Below are 13,566 nucleotides of genomic sequence, written 5' to 3' on the forward strand. Positions count from 1 at the left end.
CAGCACATGTTTCCTCTCAAACTGTTTTTTATGCAGCAATGTGATCTTAATTTATTTTTACCTATTTGATTTGTCACGCCTTCAGACCCTTGCATAGCTGCCCTCTATGTCTTCTGACGATCAAGACAGTCTTCTTGGTGGCCATCACATCAGCCAGAAGGGTCAGCAAGCTACGGGCTCTTTCTGTTAACCCTCCATACACCAGCTTTTATTCAGACAAACTGGCTGTCTGAGCAAGTGGCTCTTTTCTGCTGAAGGTGATGACCTTTGCACGTCAGCCAAAACATCACGCTACCAACTTTCTTTGCTCTGCCTCACTCCTCTAACTAGGAAGAGCTACTCCACATTTAGACCCTGAAGGGGCATTGTGTTATATAGATCACATAAAAAGAACAGTGGGTGGACGATCACCTCTTTGTAGGGTTCACTAGAACGAAGAAGAGGAAAGCAGAGCAGAAACAGACCCTCTGCAGACGGATTGTACTTTGCATCAAGATCTGTTGTACCTTAGCCAAGAAGTAAACCACTGAGGGTCTTTGGGCTCATTCCATCAGAGCCAAAGTTGCATCTACTTTGTTAGCTCGTGGAGTCCCTATCCTTGACATCAGTCAGGCTGCTACATGGGTATCCATGCTCACAGTTACCAAACTCTACTGCCATAACAGGTCTATCATGATGGCCATTTTGCCCCTATAGTCCTCCAGGATTTTTTCTTTTTTTAATCTTAGCCAATTCACAGTCCCACCTCCAGGAAGTATTGCTTTGGATCTATTATCTGGTAGACTGGTAGAGAGTCTTTCTAGCTGCAGATTCCTTATCTACCCGTCCCCCCGCCTTTCTGTCCTGCGAAATGGACTTTTCCACCTAAAAAAGTCTTTGTAGCCCCTTGGAATCTGCATACTGGTCCGTCAGCCTTCTGACGTGGCTCTGTGCTTCTGCGCAGAAATAGACTCGGAAAGAAACGGATGTCAGTGCTCTGGGGTGGCACCTGCATAGGCACCGTGCATGTCACATCTGGCACGGACCACATATACAACGCCGATGCAGAGCCATTCAATACCACGTATCGGTGTGTAGGGGCACTCCTTAAGATTTTCCGGATCCAGTCTGATGCCCGGGGAATATTCTGAGGTAAGGAATATGCGGCTAGATAGAGTTTCTACCAGATAAGGCGTTACCAAAGGTAAGTAACTTGTTCATCTGGTTCTAACAGATAACCACTAATCTCGCTGCTTACTGATGGATGGATGATACTATTGTTATTCTGTCTCATGGGTCCCTTCTTGCAAAATGGGTCACCTTGTTGGAGTGGGACACTGACCCGGAAAATGGTACTAATGACTATAAGGGCTTGCATCCTAACAGATGCTCCCACACTATCATAGCCAAGGCTTTGGAAGCAATGGCCATTGAAGCCTGAGCACCTTGCTACAGAATGTACCAGGAACTCAATAATCCTAGGACCTGGCCTGCAGTTTGTCTAGGTATTCGAATCGCAGCTTAAGTCCTTAGATCTTATCTTTCCGCCGAAGCCGCACCCCTCCCCACAATTTTTCCCACTTTTGGAAAGATCTCGGGCCTTGTTATCCATCAGAGGATATCGCATGCTTTTTACTTTCAAGAGGGACCCCACACAGATGAGTTACAATTTGGTACCTATACTCTACCTGTAGCACACACCACATTTAAATACCTAGGAATACAGGTATATAGGTCACAGGTGGACCAACTGGAAGGCAACCTACTGAAGGCCATCACTGCCTTACGCTCGAGTGTGACCTTTTGGATATCCCTACCCCTTTCGGTGATGGGACGGATTTTCATCTTTAAGATGGTGGTGCTCCCCCGGCTATTATAATTTTTCTTGAACCTGCCCTTAGGGGTCCCGCATTCAATATTCCGCACCCTGAACACTATCCTAGTAGAACTCATTTGGAGTACGGGCTGCAGGAGAGTGAGCTTCCAGAAACTACAATTAGAATCCTACAAGGGAGGCTTGGGGGTCCCCGACTTCAGGGCATACTACTATGCTTGTCAACTCCAGTGGCTGTCCTACTGGACAGCGGGTTGGAATCTGCCAGAAATTGGATATACACCAAGAGATATCGACCGGGGCTCGCTACATTCCCTGATCCTGCCTAAAGACAAAATCCCCCCGGAGGGTCCCCCACTGCTGAAGACCGCTTTACAATTTTGGAGGAAAGCTCTGATGTATACCTCAGGAGCAGCCCCTTATTCGACCAATATCCCATTATTAGGTATTCCCACCCATGGGGGCAGGCTTACTAAGGTTAGAATACACGCCTGGACAGAGGCAGGTGTGGAGGATGTTGGAATTTTCTTTGGCGATGGTAACCTCCTTGACCACTACACCTATGTGCAGATCACTGGAGCACTTGAACGTTTATATCTAGATCATGCAGTAGTATCACATTATTTCAGGAAAACATGGGCGCCACAGCGCATGGAACCTCCACAACATGTCTTGGTCCATCTACTATACTACTTGGGGAAAGGAGACCATCTAGTCAAATGGCAACACTGGCATCAGGGCCCATGCTGCAATCACATTCACTTTTAAAGACTGGGGCATCCAAGTCAGCCCCTACCAACCTCCAGCCTACCCAGCACTGCTATTAAACTCGAGCCCAAGGTCAGGTACCAAACATTACTCAAGGCCCTCAACCTCTGTACTAAGAGGGGCACTTGGCTACTCAGCGCTGAGAAGGGCTTACACCCAAGGCACATGACATGGATCTCCTAGGGCTGAAAGCACTCGCAGACACAACTCCTGGAAAGCTGATCCAATTACAAGAACCATAAATCTTGCCACAGCAACTCAATGACACAATACCCATCTAGACCCCGGCAACAATAGACAAAAAGAACAGGCGAAAGACCCAGAATTCCTGCAATATCTTAATAACTTTGATATTATCATGCTACAAGAAACATGGCTCATGGAACCACTATACATACAGGGGTTTCTTTGCTTTGGCTGTCCAGCCGTTAAGGGTAGCAAAACAGGCCATTTTTCAGGGGGGCTAGCAACCTACATCTTAATAACATCCATATCAACAGCTGTGGCAACTGGCCCGGAAACAGATGTAGCTTTAGCTGTCAAACTCACTCTTTCCCTGGCAGGGGCACAAAACAAAGTAACTCTGTTCAACGTATACATCCACTCAAAATGGACAGAAATGGACTCAGCAAAGTTAACTGATCAAAGAACTTCCTATCTAGGTTGCGCTGAAATTCAAAATCTCATATTATCGGGGGACTTGAACCTATATCTAATGGGATCATTCAAAGCAAAGGAAGTTTGCCTCCAATCGTTAAATTACATTACAAGGATCCTTTACGCATGGGAGGCATAATAGGGTAAACAGACTCCTGCTGGAAGAACTAGAACATCTAAATCTTAGGGCCCTTAATGGAAGAACAGACGGCGATACTCCTCCAGTGGCAAGCTACCATACTGAACTAACAAGCTCGCTTTTAGATTATACGTTTATCAGCCTCTCGTTGTTTTCACATGTAACAGGCTTTAGAATGGGCGACAAAGGGGACAGCGACCACCGTCCACAAGAGACTATTCTAGCGGCAACTGCTCCGACTAGCATTTATCCTGCTCCACATCTAGGCTCAAGCTACACAACGAATTATAAGAGGATCGATTACACGACAGAAAGCATAGAGTCCTTAACAGACTCAGCAATCAATATTTTACTCGCACAACTGTTTGGAAAGAATCTGATACAAACCTGGGAATGCTTCACAACTAATCTCAGCAACTTAAAGGCTACGGACATAAAAACGAGGAGTTTTCCGGTGCAGGCAAAAGAGAAAAAGATAACCAAGGTTCAAAGAGCGCAAATAAAAGCACTTAAGAGAATGATAAATGGCTCTATAAGATCTCTACGCCACGAACCAGGGAAACTCTGCTCCTTTCATCCCTGCGGCAACAAAGAACTCAACTAAAGAAGCTGAAATGAAACATCAACAATAACAATGAACAGGTCATCTGGGCAAAACTCTTGCACAATATAAAGCATAATGCCAGCAATCGTTTCTGGAAAACAGTAAATACTATCATACACCCGCATCATGGAGGACTTACTTCTTACATTTTGGAGGAAACCTGGGCAAGCTACTTAAACTCCCACTTCAATAGCCAAAGCAACAATCAGCCCATACTGGAGCTGAGCAGAGCAGACACGGACGGATATTATACCAACATCGGAAGAAGGGAAAGAAGCAACAACAATTTCCGTGACTGCTCCGCCACTATCCGATTAATGGCAAGTGACATATCCAATTCTCTCGACTTCATCCATCATGAGGAGGAAAGTCCAGTCGTCACTGATCATCTAATAATCAGGAAACAGATCAGGAAGGGAAGAAAGGAAGGAGCGCCGGGCCCGAATGGAATTCCACCAGCAATGTTTAAAGAAAGGCCAGAAGATTGGGCTGAAATACACCATCCACTATTTCTGGAAGTAAGACGACTGGGCACCATCCCAGATTCATGGAAAGGTGCAACGATTATTCTGATACATAAAAGTGGCAGCAAGGCCCTGCTAGCCAATTATCGTTTAGTAGCACTGATCGATAATGAGGCCAACTACTTTGCGGGAACACTGCTGGAGGAATTGACAACTTGGGCTGAAAATTAAGAAATAATCCTGCTAAATCAGACAGGATTCCGGAAAAACTCTGGCACGATATCCAACATCCTGGCAATCTCTTTGATAATGAACACGACAAAATTGAGGAAAACACAGTTGCATGTCTGTTTCATCAACTTCAGCGCCGCGTTTGACAACGTGGAGTGGTCGAAACTGTGGACTAAGCTAGCCAGATGGGGCATCCCAAACACCCTTCTATCAATGATAATGCTTTTACATACTGATACCTGGGTACAGGTCAAATTAGGATCAGGGTCTCATCTCTCAAGAAAAGATAAAGCAACGAAAGGACTTAAACAGGGCTGCGTGCTGGCCCCTATCTTATTTAACTTATTCATGGCAGACTCAACGCAGACACTTAACACCTGTAACTCCCACGCGCCCAGACTAGGGGACACCTCATTTTCCAATCTACTATACGTGGACGTCGTAGTCCTACTTAGCCATACGGTAGTTGGCTTGCAACATCTTAATGGTCTGCAGGTCTACGTAGAAGAAAATAGCCTGTCAATAAACTTAAATAAAACCAGGACCATGACAATTAACAGCAAATGAAAAAAAGAGCTACCTCTACCCATGGCACTTGGGCGGCAAACACATTAAACCAGCGGAGACTTGTAAGTATCTGGGTGTCTACTTAGATAAAGAAGGATCATTTACCCACCAACAAGAAGGGATCAAAAGGAAAGGGATGATCCTAGCCTTAACCATGAAAGGTCTATCAGCCAAACTACTGGGCCCTACGCTGAGCCCTCTTTTAGTGGTAGCACGGGCTAAAATCCTACATACAATCACATATGGTAGTGAAGCACTGCACGGGAGAGATTCTAATCTTCTGGACAAAACGCTTCTAAAAGCATACAGAACTATGTTCAGCCTCCCGAATTATACCTCCCTGGCGCAACTCAGACTGAAGTTTGGCCTGATAAAGCAAACCTGGGCCAGATATGAAGTATACATCAACTGTTGGAATAAAATCAGAATATCAAACCCTAACTCATTAAACCACCTGCTGTGGCAAGATCTCCAACAGAGGGAGAATTTGCCCGCAAGACTGTACCTTCAAGGAGGCACTGGCAAACACAGGCTTATCGCCCTTATGGGATACACAGTGTCACCATTCAATTCTAAAAAAAATGAATGTGGAATTCGTTGAAAAAACAGTCACTGGTGGAGGACAAAGCTGCTTTTTCTGCCAGGGCGCATGCTTGGATGACTCTGAATTCGTACAAGACCCTAGCCCCGCAACAATACTTTAACCTGGGCTACTCAAAAGCACTGAAATTAAAATTCCTAAAGCTACGACTCTGAGTGATAGCATGCACGCAGCATCTTCCACCATGGAAAAGGGTGCAGACTTTCACAGTATGCAGTCTGTGTAAAAACGGCCACGGGGACATCATCCATATCATTTTTTCTTGCACGGAGATGCTTCAAGAAAGGAGGCAACTGCTAAAAATCCCCTTTAATCAAAGGGGGATTCGGACAAGGAGGCAGGCAGTTTTGGCCTGCTTCGACCCAACATCACCACAATGGAATACTAGACTAGTTAGATTTCTCAAAGCGGCCAGGGCAAAAATGCCAAACTGTCACTAAAGTTTTTTGGGCAAAGGAGTCTTAGGACTATTAATTTTCGCAGGGGGAGCATCAATCGATACATGCGACTAGGTCACTTACTTAGGTTGCTCCTGCATGTCTAAATCTGTACTTTTTTTTAACTTGTAAGCAACAGAAGTGTATCATATTTGTATTATGATGACATTTTATTACTGTGGTGGAATATTTTATATATGGTTTTATTTTTTGCATGTATTGCAATGGTTTTATGTAACTCTGCTAAATAAACAAACTGAACTGAACTGAACAGCAATCACACTCACAACTCTTAGAACAAATTGGGCGGAGGACGCAGATACAGAACTCACCGACAAAGCATGTGCGAGCATGCTTGAACATCCCAAGAGGGTATCCCGTAATGTTAAACTGAAATGTATTCAAACAATGATCCTACATAGATCTTACTTAACCCCAAAGAGAGTACACTGTATGTTCCCGGAGGCTCAACACTGTTGCTCCTGATGCAAGGGAGATGATGCAAATTTCATTCACGTACTGTGGGCCTGCCCGCGTATACAAGATTATTGGTACGGTATTCGTCATTCCCTGGAAGAGGCTACACACATAACAGTCCAGGACAGTATCCTAGAGTGCCTCATGGGTCTCCATAGGCGCACTAAAGCCCAGAAAGTACAGCAGCGATTCCTGGACCTTGCTCTTATACTAGCCATTAGGGCCATCACTATGAGATGGAGATCCCCTAGATGTCCGTTATTGGCTATTTGGTAGGAAGATATGGTACTATGGGGCAGTACTGACAGCGCGGCACTTAGAAGAGAAGAGGCAAGAGGGTTGCGGAAACAGCCTATCTCCATGGAATGGGACATCATGTTAGAAGACTTTAAACAACTAGATCTAATACCTACACAAGGCAATCCCACGCAATACTCCAATGTCACACCTTACAAATACGGGGCTTTACAGTCGCCAGACTACATACCAATGAATGCAGGCAGAGTGCGGCCAGTACTCGTATATTAATAGCCTTAATAGGCAACTTTACGGAACTGAAACGGCAGACCAGGTGGGTAGGGAAAATGTTTCTATGTTACAGTTAGATTAAATATAAACTTGCTTGGTATTACCGAACTCGATGCCATATTGTCTAACATGTATACAGATGGTCCCTTTCTGTCCACAAGAGCGGACATCAGACAAGCCACCCACATATGTAAATGAAATGTATAAAATGACAGAAAATGTATTATGGATAAGTTGGAAAATCAACAAAAGATAAAATGCCAGAAGCATCAATAACGTCACTATATTATGCAGCCATGGTTCTCAATAAAATATGTTAAAAAAAAGTCCTTAGATCTTAGGCCAAGAGCCCCAGAGAAAGAGATCAAACTCCCCTTTCATGGCAAGAATGTGTTTGGTTCCTTCATAAAAAGAGGTCTTACAGCATTACAGGATGGCTACAATTACAACTAAATTGCTGAGTGTCCTTCAAGCAGTACTATCTCCACTCCTCTAAAAGCAAGTGAGTAAGTGCCTTCTAGTCTTTTAAGGGGAAAGGTTCCAGGAGCCCAGCTATAGAATCCTCCTTCTCTGGGCACCGGCAGTCAAATTGAGGTAGGCACTTCAGAGAGAACAACAAACCTGCTCCATTGACCTCAAGAGGCTTTTAATATACCCAGCCAGGTTGTTGATTTAGAGATGACCGGAGATGGAGAATTTGTAAGTAACTCTGCATTCATCCCACACGGCCTTCATGTTTGTCAACATGAAGTTGGTTTCCAGATGAGACAGGTATAGTTGCAGGAAATCCTGCTGATTGCTGGAAATTATCCCTGCATTCAGTCACAGATTAAACACATAATTTTGGAACATTAGCGCTTGGACTTAATTCTCAGCGCCACATCTTCCTGTTATTTTAATTGTATTTCAAGTATGAACACTATGCCACTCTCCCTGTATTACGTTTAATTAATGAAAACGTTTATGAAAATGAATGTGATCTATTTTCAAAGAACGACAACCAGTGTATATGTATGCACTACATTTTTAATAGAACATCTTAAAGTTCTTTAGTGAAAATTGTACCCGAGCCAACTCTTTCTGAAGGTTCTACATCTGTTGAAACCATTACCAGAAGTGTAAGACCACGTAGACTTCCTGTGTATTTAAATGATTACTTAATGTTAGTATTATTTTTGAAGTGTTAAGTCTCGCTGTGAGTTGGTATGTATTTTTCATTTTTCTTTTATTTGAAAGGGAGAAGATGTGTTGTAAATGTTTTAACTATTTGTTCCTCTCTTGTTGTAGCCCTTCCTTTGTGTCCTTCCCCATTGCTATTCTAGAACTTAAGTTAGTTCTTAGCTTGTTCCTATGACCAGCAGCATTCCAGATCTGGCAGTTACCAGTCTGGTCAGCTGGAAGTTGTATGCTGTATTTGATTGCTCCAGGAATAAATCCACACTTACGATTTGAAGACGACGGTGTCCTGCTTTATTTATGTACCACACAAACCTATTCTTAAATCTACTAAAAACAAAAAATGCTGTTTAGAATGAAAAAACGAAAAAGTGTGATCTCAAGGGGGCAGCTTTTTTTTTTTTAATTTGTGGGGAGATGCTCTCGTTAAAGTTATTCTGTTGTGTCCCACTGAGGGGTTAGGACCTATAAAATGGTTCAGGCCCCCTAAGGTTGCTCTTGGTTCTACCCCCCCCCCCCCCCCCGCACCTGTATGGCATTGGGTTGTATCAGGCTACCACGGAATTCTGAGATATCAGAGCCTAAATCTCTAGGCCAAGTCCTGTCTGAGTTAAGGAACTCTGAGGTAACTGATGCGATTAGGCCAGTTCAGTTAAACCGAAGACCACGTACATATTCTTGCTATAAAAAAGAAGAAGCATGTGTTTTTACGTCTGGTCATCTGATTAGCGAGATGACAACAAGGTGGTATCAGCGGGTCTATATTCTTGGGTCAATTCTTGGGACATGTAAGTGCATGTTACAAACATGAGGCCTCCTTTAAAAGAGTGCATTTACTGAAACTCTGCAACAAAAATGTAGACGTCCTGTCCACCTCTTCTAGGTTCTGATGCCTTAATATGAAGGTGGTAGAAGACATGCAAGCCAAGGATGGAGCCCCGCCATACGTCAGTGTTGATGCTGCTGAAAGTGATGCAGGACCCGTTGCCGATTTAGGGTGATCAGCTTGCCACAGTATTTGCCAGCTTCAACATCGAGCAACACCGCCATGTATTTCTCCTTTGTAGTGTGCAGAATGGTACACACGTATTCCCGAATTGTTAAGATAAAGCTCTCAGCATGTCAGAGATGCTTTTTATGTGTGTTTTGGCACAATATATTCCTAGTAACTAGGACTTACACCAGGGCGCAGGTAGGGCTGCTGCATTTCCACTGTGCCAAACATGCATGCTGGAATTGCCGCCACTGAATTCCGATGAGGCGGCTCAGGCTTTTGGTGTTCGCAACTACCTCTGGAGAGAAACGAGAAACACCCAGTGCCATGGTGGCTTTTCCACCTAGCCGTCTGTCAGTAATTTTTGAAAAAGACCAGTAGTGGAACTCAGCTTGTGCATTTTGATGTGTTTCCATAAACCACTACTTCCTTTGTAGAAAAAAGGAAGAAGGGGTTTTTTTTACAACAAAAGCATTTTCATTTCTTAACATAATGTTTTTATCAGGTATTAAACGGGGAAGTGATATATGTAGTCTATTAGCAAAGTTGCTGCCCTTCAAATTTTGACCTGGGTTCTAATTGTGGGTTTGGTACTTGTTATAATCTTTGTGCGAGTTTAGGTAAATCACTTTATTATGTATGCCTCTCAGTGAGTCAGTTCAGACATGGCTATATGCAAATCAGTCTGACCCTGTGCCTCATGGGAACAGTCCAGCCCGAACTGCCAAGCCATGTCTTCACTGGACCGGAAACAAGCTTCCGAGGACCGGTTTCTGGCATTGCAGCCGTCTTCAGCCCGGCTTGCTTGAATCCAGTGGCAAAGTGAGCAAGGGACTCACGTCTGAGCATTCCCTGCCACACTTATGGCGACCAAAAGCGGTACAAAAGGGGATGGTGATGGACGGAGCATCTGAATCAATCAAACACTCACACCCAGTCAAAAGATCTGGGTTTAATCCATCACCGTTCTTTAGCCCACTCTGCCACCCCAGTTCAGACATGGCTATATGCAAATCAGTCTGACCCTGTGCCTCATGGGAACAGTCCAGCCCGAACTGCCAAGCCATGTCTTCCCTGGACCGGAAACAAGCTTCCGAGGACGGGTTTCTGGCATTACAGCCGTCTTCAGCCCGGCTTGCTTGAATCCAGTGGCAAAGTGAGCAAGGGACTCACGTCTGAGCACACCCTGCCACACTTATGGCGGCCAAAAGCGGTACAGACTGGAGCATGGAAGCTAAATGGCGGATGTTGAACTGTACTCAATAAGACACCATATACCTTGGTCCTCAATGAACAGCATCACAGATGCTTCTGTCCAAAAATAGCTCCCAGTAAAGTGCTCCTTTACTTCAGAAGCACTCTACAACCCCCCCTCCCCCCAACACCTTCCTCCCCCCAAAAAAATCAGCACAAAGTAGTAAGCCAGGTAGTATTAGGTTTATGGAGGTCATGATAAGATATGCTTAAAATTATGTTTGTATTGTTCTGCCTTCACTGTTCAGGTGTACTCAAAATCGATGTATGCTCATGGATGGAGAAGGGTATATGCATTGCCATTGTTTTAAAAAAAACTTCTCTGTATTGCTCTTTGTTAACACAAATAAATAAGGATTTTTGAGAATATTGTATTTAGGCTGTCAAGTTTCTTTGGTTTCCATGGTTACACACCTAAGCACGCTGCCTTTTGAAATTTCAAACGTGGAACTCTTGAGTCACTTATAATTGTTTGTTTATTATAGTGGTAATTCTGTGTTTAGTTGAAATCTGTTACGGTTCACACCACAGGCGTTGGTTTATGTATATTTTACTTTGAATGACTGACAGTGATTGAACCTTTCCGATGGCGTGCTTGTTTTTTGTCACAAATGATGCACGTCGCTTGTCCTGGAAAAGTAAACAATTTCATTCTGTATCACTGTTTTATAAACAGGGGCTTTACATCTGAGACGAGAATCGTTTTGTAATTTCAGGAAAGAAGGTAAGACATATTTCAAAATAAAATTTTACAGTTGATTATTGCACAATAGCAGCTGACCATGTGAATCTGACACATTTATAAGAAGAAAAATACGGCATGTGTGTTTATGGTGGAGTGCCTTGCAATGTGAATTGCTGCCGGGGACCAAATATTTACTATCGCAATAAATGTTGGTAGCATTGTGTGGAACACCCCCCTGAATGCCGTTTAGGTCTACTGCACAAAGATTCTTGGTGTGATCCCCTAGTCTCCCCCAGTGGTACTGCTTACAGTTTCATCACGAGGCATATGGGAATGGCAAGGTCATCAAACTTTTCTGCAAGTTGTATATCTAGCGTAAATTGACATGATTCACTGAATTAACAAATTGGTTCACCTTTACAAAGGAAACCACAGAGTCGTGCCGCACAAACAATTACCAGGAGGACCTATCTGTAGCCCCTGGATATAGCCCTACACTCAAAGTCCTTATTACATTTGGATCCCAACACACATCTTATGCTTCTCGGCAGCTGCGAATGTGTCATAAAGTGAGGGTTTTTGTTCCGGGTGTCGCAAACCCTTTATGATTGGGTTATGGATCTGATATTTCTGATTGGTCTCAGTAAGTGGGAGAATCCCCTTTCCCACTGCAGCACAGGTATCACTAGAAGATGAGCGCTCAAATCGGACATATTGATATCCTTGGTCACACTCTGCATGGAGAACAGTAGATCCAATTGATATTTTAAACACACTGCTTTATTTTAGTTGATGAGAATTGCTGGTTCGTACATTGAACCAGATTTCAAGTGAAATACAACAGCCAACAGGTGTATCACCCCCTCTCAGCACGGCGGGCTGCGGCTTTCTCAAGGTTGTTGGAGTTAGCAGAATAAAAGTAAAATATTTATACACAACAGTGGTGAAATAATCAAACAACATAAATATAAAGTTGGATGTGCAGAACAGAAACAATAAATGGCTGGTAGGCAACCGAGACGGCATGTATCACATTGCACACTAGTACTGGCAGAGAAAGTTTCATGTTATCAATGTTACCAAAATAATCACAGTACACAAATGCATTCACATTATATGAGTATTAATAATACAGTGTATCCAATATGTATACATATGGCAAATCGATATTATGTTAAAGGATGTACAAGACTAACATGGATACATGCGGAATCCAGTAGGGTTCACGTATACCATGGTTCACAGTCATATTGAGAATGTTGTATGGAAAGAAAAGAGGGCAGAAGAAAGGGGGGGGGGGGGCAGTGAAAATATAAGAGGGAAGAACACATGTCAAGTATTGCGCATGTTACTGCAGCCTGTTTTATTTGTGATTAGTCCCTTAATTATTAGTATGTAGGATGCTAAGTGCATTGAAAAAGAAGGAGTGGACTGGCCCAAAGGCAGTCAGTGAGTAAGAGAGAAATAGGAAAACTACCTTAGAAAGTAGATGCCCGGTAGTCTAGCGTGCCGTCCAAAGGACATACTATGTTTAGCACCTCCCGTGAATATCCTTATGTAGGAAGCTGTGTGCATAGAAGGAGGGGTGGACTGACCCTGAAAGCTGTGTGTGAGTAAGAGATAAACAACAATCAACCAGATGCCCGGTAGTCTAGCGTCCAGTCCAAAGGACATATTATGCTTAGCACCTCCCGTGAATATCCTTATGTAGGAAGCTATGTGCATAGAAGGAGGGGTGGACTGGCCCTTAAAGCTGTCTGTGAGTAAGAGATAAACAACAATCAACCAGATGCCCGGTAGTCTAGCGTCCAGTCCAAAGGACATATTATGCTTAGCACCTCCCGTGAATATCCTTATGTAGGAAGCTATGTGCATAGAAGGAGGGGTGGACTGGCCCTTAAAGCTGTCTGTGAGTAAGAAACAAACAACAATCAACCAGATGCCCGGTAGTCTTGCGTCCAGTCCAAAGGATATATTATGCTTAGCCCCTCCCGTGAATATCCTTATGTAGGAAGCTATGTGCATAGAAGGAGGGGTTGACTGGCTCTGAAAGCTGTCTGGGAGTAAGATACAAACAACAATCAACCAGATGCCCGGTAGTCTAGCGTCCAGTCCAAAGGACATATTATGCTTAGCACCTCCCGTGAATATCCTTATTTAGGAAGCTATGT

General features: G+C 43.7%; 1 protein-coding gene across 1 annotated transcript in view; it reads left to right on the top strand.

The window, feature by feature from the left end:
* METAP1D (methionyl aminopeptidase type 1D, mitochondrial) overlaps positions 1-13,566 on the top strand; it is a 1,077,831-nt gene that overhangs the window by 370,864 nt on the left and 693,401 nt on the right. The window contains exon 3 of the mRNA XM_086956130.1: positions 11,387-11,434. Within this exon, the coding sequence (XP_086812256.1) occupies positions 11,387-11,434 (48 nt within the window). The remainder of the gene's footprint in view (positions 1-11,386; positions 11,435-13,566) is intronic.

The sequence above is a fragment of the Lissotriton vulgaris genome, chromosome 2_1 (genome assembly GCF_964263255.1).
Source record: "Lissotriton vulgaris chromosome 2_1, aLisVul1.2, whole genome shotgun sequence".
Classification (NCBI taxonomy): Eukaryota; Metazoa; Chordata; class Amphibia; order Caudata; family Salamandridae; genus Lissotriton; species Lissotriton vulgaris.